The sequence below is a fragment of the Balaenoptera acutorostrata genome, chromosome 11 (genome assembly GCF_949987535.1).
Source record: "Balaenoptera acutorostrata chromosome 11, mBalAcu1.1, whole genome shotgun sequence".
Taxonomy (NCBI): Eukaryota; Metazoa; Chordata; class Mammalia; order Artiodactyla; family Balaenopteridae; genus Balaenoptera; species Balaenoptera acutorostrata.
The window spans coordinates 64357013-64380275 of NC_080074.1; the positions used below are offsets into that span (position 1 = coordinate 64357013).

The window sequence follows — 23263 nt, forward strand, 5'->3', positions numbered from 1 at the left end:
TGGGTGCATAACTGTTTACAATTGTTGTGTCTTCTTCTTGGATTGATCCCTTGATCATTATGTAGTGTCCTTCCTTATCTCTTGTAACAGTCTTTATTTTAAAGTCTATTTTATCTGATATGAGCATTGCTACTCCAGCTTTCTTCTGATTTCCATTTGCATGGGATATCTTTTTCCATCCCCTCACTTTCAGTCTGTATTTGTTGCTAGGTCTGAAGTGGGTCTCTTGTAGACAGCATATATACGGGTCTTGTTTTTGTATCTATTCAGCCAGTCTGTGTCTTTTGGTTGGAGCATTTTATCCATTTACATTTAAGGTAATTATCAATATGTATGTTCCTATGACCATTTTCTTAATTGTTTAGGGTTTGTTTTTGTGGGTCTTCTGCTTCTCTTTTGTTTCCCACCTAGAGATGTTCCTTTAGCAGTTGTTGTAAAGCTGATTTCGTGGTGCTGAATTCTCTTAGCTTTTGCTTGTCTGTAAAGCTTTTGATTTCTCCGTCAAATCTGAATGCGATCCCTGCTGAGTAGAGCAATCTTGGTTGTAGGTTTTCCCTTTCATCACTTTAAATTTATCCTGCCACTCCCTTCTTGTGGGAAGCATGCAGTCTTAGCCGGAGGTAACTCCTGGAGGAGACAGTATGTCTCTCACAAAAAGCAAAGCCCTTACCCTTGACTTGGAATGCACTCTTTTTCCCAGGCCTGAGGAATGTAGAAGAGATTAGCAAAGCTATCTCAAGCCAAGAGACCTCAGGGAACTGAGAGTCCTGGTTGTTCCTTATGGCTGGGGGCTGTGTGTGTGCCTGGTTAAGGGAAGATAAGGTTCAAGGATAGTTGTTGTAAACTTGTTGATGTCCATGGTGGTGACTGAACTGAGATTCTATGGGTTCATTGTCTAATAATGAGTTCCTCTTTTGTCTATATAAGATTCAGTAAATTCTAAATAAAGTGCCTTGCAGCCATCAGTTGTCTTGGTCCTTCTGACCCCATACTCACAGTGGTATTCAGTCCCTTACCCCTCTCCGTCGGGACCTGGAAGACCCCCTGCGGTGGCTGGACCGTGCACCTTCTGGCCTGCAGAGTTTCTGCTGAAAAATCAGCTTATAACCTTATGGGGATTCCCTTGTATATTATTTCTTTGCGTTTCCCTTGCTGCTTTTAATATTTTTTCTTTGAATTTAATTTTTGTTAGTTTGATTAATATGTGTCTTGGTGCGTTTCTCCTCGGGTTTATCCTCTATAGGACTCTCTGCACTTCCTGGACTTGGGTGGCTATTTCCTTTCCTATGGTAGGGAAGTTTTTGACTATAATCTCTTTGAATATTTTCTCAGACCCTTTCTTTTTCTCTTCTTTCTCTGGGACCCCTATAATTTGAATGTTGGTGTGTTTAGTGTTGTCCCAGAGGTCTCTGAGACTGTCCTCAATTGTTTTCATTCTTTTTTCTTTATTCTGCTTCTCAGCAGTTTTTTCCACCATTCTATCTTCCAGCTCACTTATTCGTTCTTCTGCCTCAATTATTCTGCTATTGCTTCCTTCTAGTGTATTTTTCATTTCAGTTATTATGTTGTTCATCTCTGTTTGTTTGTTCTTTAGTTCTTCTAGGTCTTTGTTAAACATTTCTTGTATTTTCTCAATCCATGCCTCCATTCTGTTTCTAGAAGTTTTGGATCATCTTTACTCTCATTACTCTGAATTCTTTTTCAGGTAGGTTGCCTATTTCCTCCTCATTTATTTGGTCTTGTAGGTTTTTACCTTGCTTCTTCGTCTGTAACATATTTTTTTGTCATCTCATTTTTTTTTGATGGGTGGGACTGCGTTCCTATCATACTGGTTGTTTGGCCTGAGGCTTCCAGCACTGGAGTTTGCAGGCAGTTGGGTAGAGCCAGGTCTTGGTGCCGAGATGAGGACCTCTGGGAGACCTCACTCCGATTAATATTCCCTGGGGTCTGAGGTTCTCTGTTAATCCAGTGGTTTGGACTTGGTGCTCCCACCACAGGAGCTCAGGCCCAACCTCTGCCCTGTGGACCAAGATCCTGCAAGCTGCACAGCATGGCAAAAAAAGAAAAAAGAAAAAAAAAAAGGAGCAGAAGAGTAACCAAGAATAAAAAATAAAATAGGGACTTCCCTTGTGGTCCAGTGGTTAGGAACCTGCCTTCCAATGCAGGGGACGCAGGTTCGATCCCTGGTCGGGGAACTAAGATCCTACATGCCTTGGGGCAACTAAGCCCGTGTGATGTAGAGCCCCTGTGCCACAACAAGAGAGCCAGCATGCTGCAACTACTGAACCCATGCGATCCGGAGCCCTTGCACCAAAACTACTAAGCCCGCGCACTCTGGAGCCCATGTGCCACAACTAGAGAGAATCCTGTGTGCCACAATGAAGATCCCACATGTTGCAACTAAGACCTGGCACAGCCAAATAAATAAATAAATAAATAAATTAGAAAAAATTAGAAAACTAACATATATTAGAAAAAATAAAAATATAAATGAAACAACAACTGGAAGGTAAAACAGGACCACAATAACAAAAAAAAAGGCTGGAAAAGGCCTTGGCTCTGGGAGGTAGGGCTTAGGCAGGGGACGGGGCCTATGTTCAGGACCCATGCAGCCGGAAAAGGCCCTGGGTGGTGGGGGCAGGGCTTAGGCTTAGCGTGGCCAAATGGGGCCCCAGAGTGCCTCCAGCCTCAGAGTGTGAAGGATCAGGCCCGGGACCTCAGCAGGCTCCCAGGCATCTGAGTGGGCAGTAGAAATGCTAGCCATGTTCCCCTCCAATCCTCAGAACTCCTGAGGGTCTCTCCCTGTTGATTCCCTCACAGTGAGTGGGCCTCTCCAGGCATGGAATCCCTCCCCTTCCCCAGCTGCCCCTCAGGGGCATGGGTCCCGTCCCACCTCCATTTCTCCTTCCCCCTTGCTCCCCCCCATGTCCTACCCGGTCTCTCGGGGGTTCCTTCTGTCCCCTTGGGTGTCGAGGTCACCCACCATCGTCTGGTAGTTGCCCTAGTTGTGAGGAGATGCAAACTCCATGTCCTCCTACTGCGCCATCTTGACTCTGCCCCCACTTCAATCTTTCCTCTTTCCAACTTTAAATTTTAACCTATTTGTATCTTTATATTTTAAATGCATCTTGTAGACAACTTCAGTTGGTTCTTGCTTTTTACCTAGTCTGATAATAATGGCCCCCCAGTTTTTTTTTTTAAATTATTTATTTATTTATTTATTTATGGCTGTGTTGGGTCTTTGTTTCTGTGCTAGGGCTTTCTCTAGTTGCGGCAAGCGGGGGCCACTCTTCATTGCAGTGCGCAGGCCTCTCACTATCGCGGCCTCTCTTGTTGCGGAGCACAGGCTCCAGACGCGCAGGCTCAGCAATTGTGGCTCACGGGCCCAATCGCTCCACGGCATGTGGGATCTTCCCAGACCAGGGCTCAAACCCGTGTCCCCTGCATTGGCAGGCAGATTCTCAACCACTGCACCACCAGGGAAGCCCCCCAATTTTTTAAATATATTAAATTGTGGTAAAATACACAAAAAGAATGAAATTTACAATCAACCATTTTTAAGTATGCAGTTCAGTGACATTAAGTACATGCACATTGTTGTGCTACCATCACCACCATCCATCCACAGACTCTTTTAATCATGGAAAACTCTGTACCAATTAAACAGTAATTCTCCATTTCTGCCCCTTTCCCCAGCACCTGACAACTACCATTCTTTTTGTCTCTATGAATTTAACTACTCTAGATACCTCATATAATTGGAATCATACAATATTTGTCCTTTTGTGACTGGCTTATTTCTCTTTACATAATGTCCTCAAGGTTCATCCATGTTGTATCATGTGACACAATATCTTTCCTTTTTAAGGCTGAGTAATGTTCCATTGTATGTGTATACCACATTTTGTTTATCCATTCATCTGTTGATGGACACTTGGGTTGCTTTTGCATTTTGGCTATTGTGAATAATGCTGCCATGAGCATGACTGTGCAAATATCTCTTCGAGAGCCTGCTTCCAGTTCTTTCGGTTGTATACCCAGAAGTAGAATTGCTGAATCATATGGTAATTCGTTTTTAATTTTTCACCATACGGTTTTCCATAGCAGTTGCACCATTTTACATTTTTACTAACAGTACACAATGGTTCTCCACATCCTAATAAACACCTGCTCTTTTTTAAAAAAATAGTTGTATTTGCTACTAAGATTGGGATAAGGCAAAGCTCTCCACTCTCACCACTTCTAGTCAACATTGTACTGGAAGTCCTAGACAGTACAAAAAGCAAGAAAAAGAAATAAAAGTCATGTAGAAAGAAAAAAGTAAAGCAATTCTTATTCACAGACATGATTATATATGTGGAAAATCCTAAGGAATTTACAGAAAAGCTACTAAAATTTAATGAGTTTATTAGCAAGGTCATGGGATACAAGGTAAACAGATATGACTAATGGTGTTGATTGGAACAATTGGAAATTGAAATTTAAATAAACGTCATTTAAATAGCGTCAAAACCATTAAATATATGGAGATAAATTTAATAAAAATGTGTATACAGTAAAAACTACAAAAGATTGCTGAGGGAAATTAAAGACTTTATAAATGGAGTGATACACCATGTTCATGAATCAGAAGATTCAATATGATTAAGATGTCAGTTCTTCCCAAATCAATCTCTAAATTTAATTCAATTCTAATAAAAATCCCAGTAGCTTTATATAAAAATTAAAAGCTGTTTTTAAAATTTCTATTAAAATACGTAGGATCTAGAGTAGCCAAAAACAATTTTGAAAAAGAAAAATAAAGCCAGAGGACTTAAACTTATGTTATTAAAATGTTACAGTTATGAAGACAGTGTGTTTTTTGTGTAAAGATAAATATACCAATGAAATAGAATAGAGTCCAGAAATACACCCACCATATTTGGTCAATTGATTTTTGACATAACTGCCAAGGTAGTTTGATGAAGAAAGTGGTGGACTTTTAAACAATGACGGGAAAAACTGAATATCCTTATGTAGAAAAATAAACTGCAACCTTTACCTCGTTTATACAAAAATTAACTCAGAATTGATCACAGATCTAAACGTAAAGCAAAAACTTAAAACTTCTTAAAAAAAATAGAAAATTCATATGACCTTCTTTTAGGCAAAAATTTTTAGGACATAAAAAGCACAAGTCATACATATAAGCTATATATCATATCCATTGTGATGTTGAAGAAAGGAGAAGAGAGAGGAAGAAAGCTCTTTTTTGCAGAAATATGCTAGGTAATAAATGTAAAAAGAATGAAAAATCAGGAAATCAGCATTTTGAAACCCTCAGTGAAATAGCTGACTTGAGCAAGGATCATCAATGGATTTTTAAAACCATTGGGTATAAATTTGTTGAGGAACAGGATATTTGTATGGGCTCCAAGTATCCTCTTAAAGGTTACTTATTAATTATGAAGGGGAAAGAGTATCTTTACAATAGAAAAATATGGTGAATACCTTTCTGTTCAAGATAAAAGTGACAGATGATCAAACAGAGTATCACCTATAATGGGACGAACTGACATTGTGCATTTTGATGGAATACAGTAGGAAATATATTACCTGTGTAGTATCCTTGTGAAAAACCTTTAATCTGACTCTTATCATGAGGAATTCTGATAAATTCAGAATGCAGCAGATTCTATAAGACAGTTGACTTGGACTCTCTATCACTGTTTTGAAAGACAAAAAATAAGGACAGAGGAGACTATTTTAGATTAAAGGACATTGTAGAGACATGAAAAACAATGCAAGGCATGGAATTTGGATTATATCCTGGAGTAGGGCAGGGACTATAAAAACATTTTTGAGACAGGAAAATTGGAATATAGACCCTATATTAGACGGTATTATTAAATCATTGTTAAAATTCATTGGTGTGATAATGGTATTGTGATTCTTGTCCTTAGGAGATATATGTTGCAGTATTAGGGATAAAGTAACATGATGTTAGCAATTTACTTTCAAATTGTTAAACCAAAAAACAAAAAGTGTGTGTGTGGAGAGAAAGAGAGAGAAAGTGTGCAGACAGGGCAAGATGTTAATATTTGGGGAATAAAGGTGGGCAATCATAGTACTCATCTTTCACCTTTTCTGTAGGATTGAAAAATTTCAAAATAGCTGGGATAAAATAATGCTTAAGAAGAGTTTGTAAAAATCCTCATTATAATAAGTGAAATAGGCAGGACTTATGGTAGCTATGGTAGCTATAGTAGGGCTATGGATGATTTTCTTTCTACTTATTTTCTGTACTTCAAAAGTTTAATATGAGGATGTACTATTTGGAGAATTAGAAAAATAAAATAAATTAACATTTAAAATAGTATACTTAAATTTAAAAATTTTTAAAAAATTTTTAGACATTTTATTTTATTTCATTTCATTACATTTCATTTCATTTCATCCACTCTGCATGGCTTGTGGGATCTTAGTTCCTCCACCAGGGATTGAACCCAGGCTATGGCAGTGACAGCACCAAGTCCTAACCACTGGATTGCCAGGGAATTCCCCTATTTTTATACAATTTTTAAAGGTAACTTTCCATTTACAGTTATTATGAAATATTGGCTATATCCCCTGTGTTGTACAATATATCCTTGAACCTATCTTACACCCAGTAGTTTGTATCTCCCACTCCCCGCCTCTATATTCCACCCCTCGCCCCCGCCAACTGGTAACCACTAGTTTGTTCTCTCTGTGAGTCTGCTTCTTTTACGTTAAAAAATAATATAATTTAAAATTTGAGTTTATAAGTAGAAATGAGTCCTTTGTTCTAGTAAGTTTTTCAGATGAAAGAAATAGGGTATTTATCTAATACATAATCTATATAATGAAAAGGGTCATATGAATCATGGATGGGATAATAATAACAATAACCAGTTATTAAACACCTTCAATATATCAAAATTTCATATAATCAACTTATTTAATCATCACAAGAGTGGTGCCAAGGAGGTATTAATAATTGTCCAAACTCTTACAGTGACCAAGTTAACAGAAAGAAATTTGAAACAAAGTCTACCTTAGATTCCAAAGTCTTATCTCTTGTGGTGGAGAGAAATGTTACATAACTGAATTCTGGTTGGCTGAAATAAGTGAACTAAGCTGGGGGAAAAGGTTAAGAGGTTGCAGACAGTAGCTCCTGCCTGATTAGAAAGGCAGACCTAAGCAGTAAGTAGGATGGACATACCTTTGGCCTTTTTTTTTTTTTTTTTAATTTATTTAATTTATTTATTTTTAGCTGCATTGGGTCTTTGTTGCTGTGCGTGGGCTTTCTCTAGTTGTGGCGAGCGGGGGCTTCTCTTCATTGCAGTGTGTGGGCTTCTTATTGCGGTGGCTCCTCTTGTTGCGGAGCACGGGCTCTAGGCGCGTGGGCTTCAGTAGTTGTGGCACATGGGCTCAGTAGTTGTGGCTCGCGGGCTCTAGAGCACAGGCTTAGTAGTTGTGGTGCATGGGCTTAGTTGCTCTGCGGCATGTGGGATCTTCCCAGACCAGGGCTCGAACTCGTGTCCCCTGCATTGGCAGGCGGATTCTTAACCACTGCACCACCAGGGAAGCCCAAGAGTTTCTTAATATCAACTAATATCCAGGGCTTATCAAGTGAATCTGAATGATAGGTAGAATAAACAGGAAATGACTAATGTATTATACTGATTGCTATGAAAGCATCACCAACTAATTCCTTGTAAGACCTTGTTGATGGATAAACTAGGGTCTCCTTCAAGAAAGAACAGTCAATATCCCCTCAGTGTTTCTCATAAGTCTATAAAAATCAGTTTTCTACCCCTTGAATGTTAAACCAGTAATGATCCCCAAGGGAATTAATTGATGGAAAACTCATGCTTACTTTCAGTTAAATCCTGAAATTAGGTTAAAGCCAAGCAAAACAAAACAAAACAACAACGAAAATACATGATTTTAGCTGGTTGAATGTAAAAAAGGATGAGAAGATAATTATTTCTCCCTTACTACCTGGGTTCTCCAAAGCTTAAGGGAGATGTGAGTTGATTAATAGTAGATACTAAACCAGTCAATTTTTTCTTTTGTTTTATATAATCCATATTAAAGATTAGTCATCGTAAAGTTAATCCCAGGTTGGCATCCCTCCTTCCCCAGCATGCTCTTCTGTCACCTCTCCTCACAGTTAATTCAAGGGCCCAAGGAATACAGACCTTTAGCATGGGCTTCAAGAAAATAATGTTCAGAAAATAGGTTATAACGTTGCAAAAAAAAGTCACAGTATACATTTCTAAATAAAAAGTAAATTATTTGGGGGTATTTGCACCACAATTCTCTCTTGGCACAGGAAAGGAAGTATTAATATTAAATAGTTTTAATTAGAATTTGAAAAATAGGTGAATACTTACTTCTTCAAATATCCTCTGAGAACCAGAAACAAGATGATGATTCAAAAAAATATATATCATACAAACAAATGTTTTTGAATAAAATAAAATCTAACTTAAAAATAAGATTTGATTAATTTAACAAAAGAACAACTTTTTAAAATTATTAACTCTTTATTATTTGACATTTATATACATAAAGTATATATTTAACTGAATATTTTATACAAACTCTAGGAAGGTATTCCAAATGAAAAATTATGATTATAAAGCACAACAAGATACATCAAGGAAGCATGTGATTCAGTGCCAAATTTATAATCACTTAACTAATATGTCACAATCCTTTTATTCCAGAAAATGTCCACATGAGGACTCTAAAATGGGTAATTACTTGTCAAGAGAATAAACGATTTTCATTATGTAGAACATGGAAAGGGACACAAGGCAAAATAAAGATTCTTCAGAATTTCTTTATGGAGCTGCTAGTAAGACAACAGAACCTAAGGCTACAAGGACCTGTCCAAGTAGAATATTTATATTAAATATGCCTTCATTGCTTGCCTGGTAGAGGTGATCTGTCAGCCACTTTTGGTAGAAGGATGGCCCACTATAGACACCAGGAAAATTTTTTCGACCACAGCCATATCCGTAACTGGTAATTCCCATTACAAAATATCGTTTACGTTCTGGTAAGTAGCACATTAATGGTCCACCACTATCACCCTATTAAAAAAGTCCCAAAATAGTATTAGTTACTTCCAGTAGTCCTTAAACAACAGTAAAGCTGAAATAAATTAATCACATTAATCATACATTTATATATATATTTTCAAAATACCTCCAACTTATAAAGAGTCATAGATTTTCAGTTTTATAGTCTGACTAAAACAGGAGGTATTCAGTCTGGCCTGGTGTTTAGAGGCACCATATAGCTGGTGGATAAACTTCCCACCTGCATAGTTTTGAACCAGAATACTATAAATCAAATTGTTTGAATTTTTTAGTGCAGTTACTCCGGAGAAATATAATTTAGGAAGTGTGAAAAATACTGCAAATATTGTCTATTAGAATACTTCTGTTAATGCTGTGTGGGAAAGGTAGAACTAAGATATATAAAGGATTCATTTAGGGGTGCGTGTGTGTGTGGTTTGCTAACTAGAGGACAGGAGTAAATTGGCATCTTGCAAGAGATGGCATCTTTCTAAGTGTTGACATTGGCTGGTGCAGGATAACAGGAATAAATGGCTAGGCCTCTTAATAGTATTACAAATAACAAATCCCTATCATGGTTTATACAAGACTGTTAATGCACCGAAACACCTTTACTGAGGACTGTTAATCATTCAAAACAGTAAGGACACTGAGATAACTGTTTCAGTGCCTAAAGTATAAGGACTGTGTTTCTAAGGTGTTTTCAGATTCTCTATATAAGGTAAGCATTGAATAATTATTTTTTGATGGTAAGAATGTTTCACTTATGAATACAATTCATAAGTGAAAGTATGTAGATTGGATTCTTTTACTCAGCAAGATTTTTAAGGAAAAGGATACAGGAAAGGTAGACCCTGGATTGCAGAAATCAGAATGAGTAGGAAAAGATCAGAGCATGGGGCACTGTTTGGGAGTGATGTGCTGGTAGATTTAGAAGCAGTGAAGAAAAGAGGAATAAAGAAAGATTCAAAAAGCACAAGGGACAAAACAAAAAATAGATAAATTGGACTTCATAAAAAATCAAAGACTTTTGTGCTACAAATGATAACAACAGGAAAGTGAAAAGACAGTCCACAGAATGGGAGAAGATATTTGCTAACCATACATGTGGTAAAGGACTTGTATCCGGAATATGCAAAGAATGTTTGTGACTCCATAATAAAAAGATAAATAACTCAATATAAAAATGGGCAAAGGATCCGAATAGACATTTCTCCGAAGAAGATATACAAAAGACTAATAAGCACATGCAGAGATGCTCAACATCATTAGTCATTAAGTAAATGCAAATTAAAAGCACAGTGAGATACCTTGAGATACCCACAAGGATGGCTATAATCGAAACTCTAATTCAAAAAGATATATGCGGGCTTCCCTGGTGGCGCAGTGGTTGAGAATCTGCCTGCTAATGCAGGGGACACGGGTTCGCGCCCTGGTCTGGGAAGATCCCACATGCCGCGGAGCAACTGGGCCCGTGAGCCACAACTGCTGAGCCTGCGCGTCTGGAGCCTGTGCTCCGCAACAAGAGAGGCCGCGATAGTGAGAGGCCCGTGCACTGCAATGAAGAGTGGCCCCTGCTTGCTGCAACTAGAGAAAGCCCTAGCACAGAAACGAAGACCCAACATAGCAATCAATCAATCAATCAATAAATCTTTAAAAAAAAAAAAAAGATATATGCACCCCAATGTGCATAGCAGTACTATTTACAATAGACAAGACACGGAAACAACCCAAGTGTCCCTCAAGAGACGGCTGGTTTAAGAAGATGTGGTATATGTATGTACTATGGAATATTACTCAGCCATAAAAAAGAATGAAATATTGCCATTTGCAGCAACATGGATGGACCTAGAGCATATCATAGTAAGTGAAGTAACTCAGACAGAGAAAGACACATATATATGTTATCACTTATATGTGGAATCTAAAAAAATAATACAAATAAATCTATATGCAAAACAGAAGCAGACTCACAGACATAGAAAATATATATAACTGAAAAAATATATATATAACTGAATCAATTTACTGTACACCTGAAACTAATACAATATTGTAAATCAACTATATTTCAATTAAAAAAAGATAGATTGTAAGAAATGCTGAAAAGGATGTGGAGAAATTAGAACTCTCATACATTGCTAAGATGGCCAAAAAGCACATGAAAAGATGCTCAACATCACTAATTACTAGAGAAATGCAAATCAGAACTACAATGAGGTATCACCTCACACTGGTCAGAATGGCCATCTTAAAAAAAAATCTACAAACAATAAATGCTGGAGAGGGTGTGGAGAAAAGGGAACCCTCCTACACTGTTGGTGGGAATGTAAATTGGTACAGCCACTATGGAGAACAGTATGGAGGTTCCTTAAAAAACTAAAAATAGGACTACCATATGACCCACCAATCCCACTCCTGGGCATATATCCAGAGAAAACCATAATTCGAAAAGATACATGCACCCCAATGTTCATTGATGCACTATTTACAATAGCCAGGACATGGAAGCAACCTAAGTGTCCATTGACAGATGAATGGATAAAGAAGATGTGGCACATATATACAATGGAATATTACTCAGCCATAAAAAAGAACAAAATAATGCCATTTGCAGCAACATGGATGGACCTAGAGATTGTCATGCTGAGTGAAGTAAGTCAGACACAGAAAGACAAATATCATAGGATATCGCTTATATGTAGAATCTAAAAAAAAAAAAGGGCACAAATGAACTTATTTACAAAACAAAAGTAGAGTCACAGAGGTAGGAAACAAACTTATGGTTACCAGGGGATAAGGTGGGGAGAGATAAATTGGGAGATTGGGATTGACATATACACACTACTATATATAAAATAGATAACTAATAAGAACCTGCTGTATAGCACTGGGAACTCAATACTCTGTAATGGCCTATATGGGAAAAGAACCTAAAAAAAAAGAGTGGATATATGTGTATGTATACTGATTCACTTTGCTGTACACCTGAAACTAACACAGCATTGTAAATCAACTGTACTCCAAAAAAAAAAAAAAGAACTCTCATACATTGCTGGGTAAGAATGTAAAATGGTGCAGCCACTTGGGAATACAGTTTGGCAGTTCTTCAAATGTTAAACATTGACTCAGCAATTCTACCCCTAGGTGAAATTTCCAAGAGAAATAAAAACATACCTACACATAAAAACATGTACACAAATGTTTATAGCCACGTTATTCATAAAAGCCAAAAAGTAGAAAGAGCTCAAATGTCCATCAACAAATGAATGGATGAATAAAATGTGGCATATCCACACCATGGTATATTATTTGGCAATAAAATGAATAAAGTATTAATGCATGCTATAATAGAGAGGAACCTTGAAAACATTATGCTAAGTAAAAGAAGCCAGTCACAAAAGACCACAAATTGAATGATTCCATTCATATGAGATTTCCAGAATAGGCAAATCTCTAGATATTAGTGGTTGCCTAGGGCTAGGGGTGGGTGAGAGGAGAATGGGGAGTGACTCCTAATGAGTAGAGTTTTTAGGGGCGGGGGTGACAAAAGTGATCTAAAAATTAGATTATGGTGACGGTTGCACTACTCTGTAAATATACTAAAACCCCACTGGGTTGTACACTTTAAATGGGTGAATTGTATGTATGTAAATTGTATCTCAGTAAAAGTGGTAATGGAAAAAAAGATTCAAGGCAAATTTTGCTTAAGGTTGACCATGATTGTAGAAACCAAGGAATCAGGCAAGCAAGACGATTTGGATTGTTGGAATAGTTAAAAAAGGAGAAAAACAATTTAGACTTGAGAATTAAGACTTCACCAGAAAGTGATCAAAGGACTTGTTCAAGTTCCCTTCTGTCTTTAGAAAGTATTGCTAAGGAAAATTATTTGGTCTTACCCTGCAAGTATCAAAAACTCCATCTTCATCACCTGCACAAAACGAAGTGTAAGGAATTATATCCCCATAACTCTTGTCAGAATTACAAAAACTTCGAGAGATATAATGCACTTCTGCTTCGTGTAATTTTTTTGTAATATTACCTATTAACAAAAAAATACCAATAAATTATTTTGGAGAGCAGACATTTTGACAGCAATATAAAGTGTTCCTGATGAACAAGTTTTCTTTCCATAGTGCCTGATTGAACAATTATGTAAAATTGTATCCATGTATGTATGTATGCCTAGAAAGACTGTGAAAGAAAGTTCACCAAATCTTAATGACAGTTATCTCTAGATAGTAGGAATTTCAGGTTACTTTTGTTATCTTTGCTGTCTTGTATTTCTTGGAGGTCTCACGGCAGGATCTATAGCTTTTTTTTAAAAAAAAGGGGTATTTATTTACTTATATTTTATTTTTGCCTGTGTTGGGTCTTTGTTCCTGCACACGGGCTTTCTCTAGTTGCAGCGAGTGGAGCTGCTCTTCATTGTGGTGTGCGGGCTTCTCATTGTGGTGGCTTCTTTTGTTGCAGAGCACGGTCCTAGGTGCGTGGGCTTCAGTAGTTGTGGCACGCGGGCTCAGTAGTTGTGGTTCGCAGGCTCTAGAGTGCAGGCTCAGTAGTTGTGGCGAACGGGCTTAGTTGCTCCGTGGCATGTGGGATATTCCCAGACCAGGGCTCGAACCCGTGTCCCCTGCATTGGCAGGTGGATTCTTAACAACTGCGCCACCAGGGAAGCCCGGATCTATAGCTTTTACAAAGTAAAACTATATAAAAATTGTCAAGGGCAAAAGAGGTAAATGCTGAGGTCTATCTTTCTTATGTTGTAAGCTGTGAATAATTTTAATTAAATTTTTAATGATGCTAAAGTCTTGAAGCATGTTAAATATGAAAATAAAACAGATTTTTAATTCATGCACTCCCCTAAATTCCCTGCTAATTTCTGAACATAAAGTGGTTCTTTGCTACAGAAAAGATAGGAAAATATAAGATAACACTTCAGGTACTATTAAAGGACAGATCATTTTAAGGTTTATCCATAGAAAAGCTACTGTAACAGCAGCATCTTTTCTCATCAGCCTGTCTTAGAGTTGCAGTTGTCACATGTGGTAGCTGAATGCTTTGTGTGCCCCACATTCTTCCCTAGCTTTTCAAGTAATAGACATTTTACCCTTCCTGCAAGTGGGTAAATGACCCAACTGTTCCATTCACAGAATTCCATTCTCCTGGTTGCGCTGATTGGTCTAGAGGTGACTATATTTGGTATAAGGCTAGCCAATTGGAATACTTATCCAGCATTTTAATTTAATTTAATTTTATTTTAGCAATATAGAAATACCTTTAATATCTTAAGTGAAAAATAAGTACATGAAATAGAATGCAGGCTATTATGACAGCTATATACAGTTATGCAGAGAAGACCAAAAGGAAACATATAAAATCGTTTGTAACTTATTTAATGATAGTGGGATTATATATTTCCCCATCTATTTTTCAAATATTCTGCACTATTGTTATAATGTTTTAATAATAAAAATGTTAAATCAAAGATTATTAATAATATTCTTCACTTATTTCCAGTATGGCTGTAATGTTGGCTGTAAATATGAAACTTTCTTCCACACATCAATATTTTCAAGAATGGCATATTCTCATGCAGTATGTTTATCCAGCATTTTTAAACTGGAGCTTCCAGAGAAGAATCTGTTTCACCCTAGTCACATGACTGTTTAGCTATAAATTCAAATCAGTCTGCAGCCATAGTTCCAGACTTATGAGGACAGGCAGCCTGAGAAAGTAAAGTCAACATACAGAGAGAATAGGAATAGGAAATAGAAATAAAATATGTCTAATGGCATCCAGATTCCTGGATCGAGGCCCCTAGAGGCCAGCCACATTTCTGCGCTTTATTTTGAAATAATTGAAGTAGTACTGGCTGTATATAAAAGAATATATATAACATATAAGTTATAGAATACAATAATGAAATGAACACCTGTAAACCTACCACCCAATTTATGAACAATACTAATCCAGTGTGGTATTGGTGTAGGGCTATTCAAAATAACCAGAGATTTTTAAAGTGAATAGGAGAGAGAGCCCAGAAGTAGATGTCTGGGTTTTCTATTTTGTTCCACTGGTCACTTAGAATATTCTTGCACAAATACAACACTGATCAATTACCATAGCTTTAGAATAAACCTTGATTTCTGGATGGCAACTTCTCCAACATTTTTTTCTTCCATAGGAGTGTCTTGGCTGTTCTTAGGTCTTTTAGAATGAGCTTTTTCATTGTCTTAAAACTCATGTTAGGGTTTATCGTTACCTGGTGCTTTTCAGTTTTTCAGATAGAATTGACATCTTTCTGATAACTGAGTCCTCCTATTGAGGCATAAACTATACCATTTCGTTTACTTAGATATTCTTTAATGTCTTTTTTAAATGTTTCAGGATTTTTTTGTATAGAAGGCCTGCAATCTTTTGTTAGATTTGTTTTTAGCTACCTACTTATTTTGGTATTATTGTATTTGTTGACTTCCATTAACTTTTGTTACCAAGAATTGTCAAATACCCTTTATTCAGGTTCACCAATTGTTTACTTTTTGTCACACTGCACTATCATTTGTATGTGTATGTGTATAAATTTTTCTGAGTCATTTAAGAGTGAATGGCTGACATTGTGCCCCTATACCCTTAAATACTTCAGTGTGTACTGCTTAAGAACAAGGACATTCTTTTATATAACAACAGTACATTTATCAAGATCAGGAAATTTAACACTGGTCCAATACTATTATCCAATTTAATCTCCATGTATTTTTAAATTTTCCAGCTTTCTGTTATTGATTTATAGTTTAATTTCATTATTTATAGTTTATTTCTAACCATTGCTTTACTTTCTGTCTCTATGATTTGCCTGTTCTGGACATGGCATCATATAAATGGAATTATACAATATGTGGGCTTTTGTGTCTGGCTTATTTCACTTAGCATAAGATTGTAGCAGGTATCAGTACTTCATTCCTTTTTATGGCTGGATGATATTTCATTGTATGAATATATCACATTTTGTTTACCCATTCGTCAGTTGATGGACATTTAGATAGTATTCTTTTTTTTGCTATTATGAATAATGCTACTGTGAACATTCAAATACAGGTTTTTGTGTGGACATATGTTTTGATTTCTCTTGGGTAGCTACCTAGGAGTGGAATTGCTGAGTCATAAGGTAATCATATGTTTAAATTTTCGAAAAACTGCCAAACTGTATTCCAAAGCAGCCACACCATTTTATATTCCTACCAGCAATGTATGAGAGTTCTAATTTCTTCACATCCTCATCAACACTTGTCTAACTTTTTGATAAGTCATCCTTGTGGGTGTGACATCTGTTACTTTTAAAATTACATTTTCTAACTACTGATAGTGTATAGAAATGAAATAGATTTTGGTATATTGCTTTTATATCTGGCCACTTTACTAGACTCTCTTAATTCCAGTGGATTATAAATTCTGTTTTTAATATAATGACATCATCTGTGAATAATGAATGTTTTGTTATTACCTTTCTAAGTCATATGTCTTCTGCATCTTTTTCTTGTGTTACTGTACTTGGTAGAAGCTCTACTAAATATGGAATAAAAGTGGTGATAGTGGGGGAAATCACTGCTGATTTTAAAGGAAATGTTTTTCTGTAGTTATGATGATTGCTGTAGAGGTAGATAACCTTTATCAGGTTAAGAAAGTTTCCTTCTATGTCTAGACTTATGAGTTTTTAACAGTGTTTCTTCAAAACCTATTGAGATAATCATGGGGTATTTTTTATCCTTTAATCAGTTAATATGGTGAATTACATTAAGAAACTTCTAATATTAAACCACCCTGAATTCCTTAGATCAGTGGTCCCCAACCTTTTTGGCACCAGGGACCACCGGTTTCCTGGAAGACAGTTTTTCTGTGGACCGGAAGCAGCGGGGGGGAATGGTTTTGGGATGATTCAAGTGCATCACATTTATTGTGCACTTTATTTCTATTATTATTACTTTGTAATATATAATGAAATAATTATACAACTGACAATAATGCAGAATCAGTGGGAGCCCTGAGCTTGTTTTCACTTGCCACTCACTGGTAGGGTTTTGATATGAGTCTGCAAGCAATTGATTTATTACGGTCTCTGTGCAGTCAGACCTCTCTGCTAATGATAATCTGTATTTGCAGCCGCTCCCCAGCGCTAGCATCACTGCCTCAGCTCCACCTCAGATCATCAAACATTAGATTCTCATAAGGAGTACGCAAACTAGATCTCTCACATGCGCAGTTCACGGTAAGGTTTGCACTCCTATGAGAATCTAATGCCACCGCTGACCTGACAGGAGGCAGAGCTCAGGTAGTAATGTGAGTGATGCGGAGCAGCTGTAAATACAGATGAAGCTTTGCTTGCTTACCCGCCGCTCACCTCCTGCTGTGCAGCCCGGTTCCTAACAGGCCACGGACTGGTACCAGCCTGTGGCCCAGGGGTAGGGGACCCCTGCCTTAGTTAAACTCATCTTGGTTATATGGAATTCTGTTTATACTATTCATTTTTAAAATTAATTAATTAAATTTTTTGTTTATACTATTCTTGATAGAGCTGGTGTGCTAATAATTTGGAATGTCTGCATTTATGATACTGGCATTTCTTGTACTATACTTACCTAATTTGGGCATCAAGATGATTATTGTCCTCCTACACTGAGTCGGGGTATGTTCTCTCTTTTTGGATTCTTTATGAAGATATTTATATAATACTTAAATAATTGCTGGTAATTATGGTTGACTCACTTGTTCTGAGTTCTGGTGTTTTACTTTTGAAAAAAATTTAATTACTGATTAAGTTCTTTTACTCTTTAAAGGACTATTCTTATTTAGTTAGTCAGTTTGGGTTAGTTAGAATTTTCTAGGAATTTATCCATTTTGTTTAAGTATTGAAATTGAGAGCATAACATTGTTTAAAGTATTATCTTTTAAAAGAATATTTATTTATTTATTTATTTAGGCTGCGCCGGGTCTTAGTTGTGGCATGTGGGATCTTCCTTGCGGCATGTGGAATCTTTTAGTTGCAGCATGCGGACTTCTTAGTTGTGGCATGTGGACTCTTAGTTGTGGCATGTGGGATCTAGTTCTCTGACCAGGGATCAAACCCAGGCCCCCTGCATTGGGAGTGTGGATTCTTACCCACTGGACCACCAGGGAAGTCCCTAAAGTATTATTTTTTAACTCATAGTAGTATTTATATTTGTGCCTTCTCTCCTTTTCTCATCAATCTTACCAGGGGTTTGTGGTTTTTTCAAAGATCTAGACTTTGGCCTTGTTGGTCCTCTTTTTTTCTGATTTTATTTTATTTTCATTAATTGTGCTTATCTTTATTTCTTTTCTTCTGCTTTCTATGAGTCATGTAATATTCTTTTAACCTTTATAAAGGTGGACATTTAACGTAAACATTCAGCCTTTCTTCATTAGGCTGAATATTCTAGGTCAAATATTTGCTCTTCCATATGGCTGAACCTAAAAGTTTTAAAGCTTTATTATTTTTATTTTATTTATTTATTATTTTTGGCTGCATCAGGTCTTAGTTGTGGCACACGGGATCTTCGTTGAGGCATGTGGGATTTTCCATTTTGGCGCACAGGCTTCTCTCTAGTTGTGGCGTGCGTGTTTTCTCTCTCTAGCTGTGGCATGTGGGCTCCAGAGCACGTGGGCTCTGTATTTGCAGCACACGGGCTCTCTGGTTGAGGTGCACTGGCTCAGTAGTTGTGGCGCGTGGGCTTAGTTGCCCTGCAGCATGTGGGCTCTTAGTTCCCCAACCAGGTATCGAATCCGTGTCCCCTGCATTGGAAGGCGGATTCTTTACCACTGGACCACCAGGGAAGTCCCTAAAGCTTTAAGTGTCCCTTTATGTAGTACCTTAGTTGCAGCACTGAAGTTTTGCTATGTAGTATATACATTACTATTCAGGTATAAGGATTTTAGATGATTATGATTTCTTCTTTGATATATGAGTTATTTAGCAGTATATGTTGAATTTTCCAAATGTGTGGTTTGAAAAAATTTTTTTGTCATTTTTTAAAAAGCTTTATTGATGTTTGATTTACATAGCATAAAATTCTCACAGCATAAGCACGCAGTTCAATGATTTTTGGTAAATTTATACAAGCCCCGCATCTAATTTTAGGATACTTCCTTCACTCCAAAGAGTCCTCCTCCCGTGCCCATTTGCAGTCAGTTCTCATCTCCAGCCCCACACTCAGGAAATGACTGATATGATTTCTGTCTGTGTAGGTTTGCCTTTTCTAGAAATTTTGTGTAAATAAATCAGTTGGTTATAAATATAAGTTGGGTTTTTTTTTTTTGGACTCTGTATTGTGTTCCATTGATCTCTGTGCTATTTTTAAACAACCAGCACAGCAGAAATACAAAGGATCATAAGAGACTACTACAAGCAACTATACACCAATAAAATGGACAACGTAGAAGAAATGGACAAATTCTTAGAAAGGTACAATCTCCCAAGACTGAACCAAAAAGGAATAGAAAATCTGAATTACCAGTACTGAAATTGAATCAGTAATTTTAAAACTCCCAACAAACGAAAGTCCAGGACCAGATGGCCTCATAGGTGAATTCTACCAAACATTTAAAGAAGAGTTAACACCTGTCCTTCTGAAACTATTCCAGAAACTTGCAGAGGCAGGAACACTTCTAAACTCATTCTGTGAGGCTCCATCACCGTAATACCAAAACCAGATGAAGATATCACAAAAAAAGAAAATTACAGGCCAGTATCACTGATGAACATAGGTACAAAAATCCTCAACAAAATACTAGCAAACAGAATCCAACAATACATTAAGAGGGTTACACACCATGACCAAGTGGGACTTATCCCAGGAATGCAAGGATTTTTCAGTATCCACAAATCAATCAATGTGATACACCACAGTAACAAGCTGAAGAATAAAAACAATATGATCATCTCAATAGATGCAGAAAAAGCTTTTGATAAAATTCAACATCAATTTACAATAAGAACTCTCCAGAAAGTGGGCATAGAGGAAACATACCTCAATATAATAAAGACCATATATGACAAACCCACAACTAACATCATACTCAATGGTGAAATGCTAAAAGCATTCCCTCTAAGATCAGGAAGAAGACAAGGATGCCCACTCTTGCCAGTTTTATTCACCATAGTTTTGGAAATCCTAGCCACAGCAATTAAAGAAGAAATAAAAGGAATCCAAATTGGAAAGAAAGAAGTAAAACTGTCATTGTCTGCAGATGGCATGATACTATATGTAGAAAATTCTAAAGATGCTACCAGAAAACAAACCAATACCATACAGTCTTGATGGCTATAGTTTTTAGTATATTTTGAAATTAGGTAGAGTAACTCTTTCAGCTTTGTTGTTCTTCAAAAAATTTTGGCTATTCTAGGTTCTTTGCCTTTCCATATACATTTTAGGATCAGCTTGTCAAACTGTATGAAAAACCTTGCTGGGATTTTGATAGAGAGTGCATTGAATATATAGGTTATTCTGGGGATAACTGCCATATTAACAATATTGAGTCTTCGAATCCATGGATGTGGTATGTCTTTCCATTTATTAGGTCTTCTTTGATTTCTCTATGTAATGTTTTGTAGCTTTCAGTATACAGGTCTTGCACATCTTTTATTGACTACAATGAGTCTAGGTGTGGATCTCTTTTTTTAATCTTAATTGGGGTTCATTGAGCTTCTTTTATAAATTAAGGGTTTTTTTCATGAAATTTAGGCAGTTTGGGGCCATATTTTCTTCAAATATTTTTTCTTCCCCATTTTTTCTTTCCTCCCTTTCCAGAAATCTCATTATATGTATGTTGGTACATTTGGTGTTGTGCCACAGGTCTCTGAGTGTCTGTTTATTTTTTTTCAAAAATATTTTCTCTATTTTCTCCAGATTAGGTTATTTCTATTGCTGTAGTTTAAGTTCACAGATTCTTTCTTGTGCCATCCCAAATCTCTAGAATTTCCATTTGGTTCTTTTTAAAATTGTTTATTTCTCCACAGACATTCCCCATTTGGTAAGTCATTGTCATCATATTTTTCTTTAATTCCTTGAACAATAATTTCTTTTTATTTGTTGAACATATTTAAAGAGCTTTGAAATCTTTGTCTGCTGTATGCAACATCTAAACCTATTCAGAGTCAGTTTCTATTGACTACTGTTTTCCCCTGAGTATATGTCACACTTCAGTGGGGTTTTTTGTTTGTTTGTTTTTTATGATGTCTTACAATATTTTTGTTGAAAACTGGACATTTTAGATTAATGTATTGCAACAACTCTGGGTTTTGATTCCCTTCTCAACAATATTGTTGTAATTTTAAAAATAACTTGCCTGGACCTAAATTGTGGAATCTGTCTCCCCCACATTGTGTGATTGTTGATGTCTCTGCTCAGTTTTTTAATACTGATTTTTTTTTTTAACTTCTTTTGGCCATGCCGTGTGGCATGTGGGATCTTAGTTCCCCGACCAGGGATCAAACCCATGTCCACTGCATTGGAAGCACAGAGTCTTAACCACTGGACCGCCAGGGAAGTCCCTTTTAATTCTGATTTTTACCTTTTAACCTGGCTTCATAGAGCTTTCCCATATGTCTGCATAGTTTACTGGTCAGTTAATGATTTGAGCTTTCATCCTCTGCTGATGGATCTGTGTGTGGGTTGGGGAGTGCATTCAAAGTTCAGTCAGATTTCAAATCTACCTTGATTTTCACTTTATGCTAAGCTCTCTCAGATTTTTTCCCACACATGTATACATGTATGTTTCCCAGTAAGACAAGGATGTTTGGAGAGCTTATCTAGCCATTCTATAGCTGTCTCATTTTCAGGTTCTTCCTGTCCAATTTCTGACTGTTCCAATCCTGGCTGCATCTAGGACCACAATCCCAGAACAGCAGAGCTGTGGGTTTCCCCCATTCATCTCTTGCTGAGTCCAATACTTTTTTTTAAATTTATTTTTAAAAATTTTATTTAGTTTTTTGAGTTTACTACTTTTATTGACAGTGCTGCTAGACTGGATTATCAACTACTGCTCTAAATCATGTCCATCTCCTCTGGTACCAAGATGCTTTTTCCTCATGATCCTGATAAAACTATTGCACTGACTGATTTGAGAGGGGAGTTAGGAGCAGCCACAAGCAAGAAAACTACAAATTCCTCTTTTTACCCAAATTTCTAGCTGCTTATAATAAACAAATACTCTTCAATTTATTGTGCATTTTGGTTGATTTCCAGGGGTCTGAAATGGTTGCTTTTGACAATTTTTGTCCATTTTATACTTATGTTGGGGGAAGAGGATTTTCCAACTCCTTATTCCATCATAGCCAAAATTCTCATCTCTCTTATTGCTAAAATAATTGTAATCAGAGTATATAGTCTGTACATTACCTATTCTTTGAATTTTGAGATTTGCTGTATGGCCTAGTAAGTGGTCAATTTTTATAAAGTTTCCACCCGTACTTGAAAAGATGAAATTCTCTGATTTTGGGGTGCAGAATTTTCTGATTTGGCTATTAAATCAAACTTCCTACTTCAAACATTATAAATCTTTACAAATTTTTCATCTGCTTAATATGCCATTAATAAAAAAGAGAGTTGTGTTAAAATTCCCTACTATCATAGGGAAGCTATAATGTTTGTCATACAGTTCTATCTATTTCTCTTTAATATTATCTGGATCCTAGTTATTAGCCTCACAAGTCTAGAATTGTGCTATCTTCCTGGTGAGTTGAACCATTTCTAAATATATAATGACCTTCTTCACCCCTAATAATTCTTTTATCTTAAAGTCTATTTTGTCTGCTGTTTGTATAGCAATACCAGCTTTCTTTTAATTAGAATTTGCTTGGTATATTTCTTTCCTATTGTTTTACTTCAATCCTTCCATATCGTTACATTTTAAGTATGGCTTGCTAAAGTAAGCTGAATTTCCTGCTTCCTAATCTGATTATCTTTCTTTTAACTAGTGATTTGCTCCATTAACATTTATTGTGATTATGGATATATTTGGGCTTGTTTCTAATGCCTTATATAGTTCTATTTTTCTTACTTTTCCTATGCTTCTTATTTCTCCTTTCTTGATTTTTTTTTTTATTTATTTGTGGCTGTGTTGGGTCTTCTTTTCTGTGTGAGGGCTTTCTCTAGTTG

At 36.5% G+C, this 23263-nt stretch overlaps 1 protein-coding gene across 1 annotated transcript in view; it reads right to left on the reverse strand.

The window, feature by feature from the left end:
* Positions 1-8852: 8852 nt before the first annotated feature.
* Positions 8853-23263, reverse strand: part of TMPRSS12 (transmembrane serine protease 12) — a 36143-nt gene continuing 21732 nt past the window's right edge. Inside the window, exons 4-5 of the mRNA XM_007179794.2 lie at positions 12992-13134; positions 8853-9104 (exon numbers count right to left, since the gene is read on the reverse strand). Coding sequence (XP_007179856.1) covers positions 8853-9104; positions 12992-13134 — 395 coding nt within the window. The remainder of the gene's footprint in view (positions 9105-12991; positions 13135-23263) is intronic.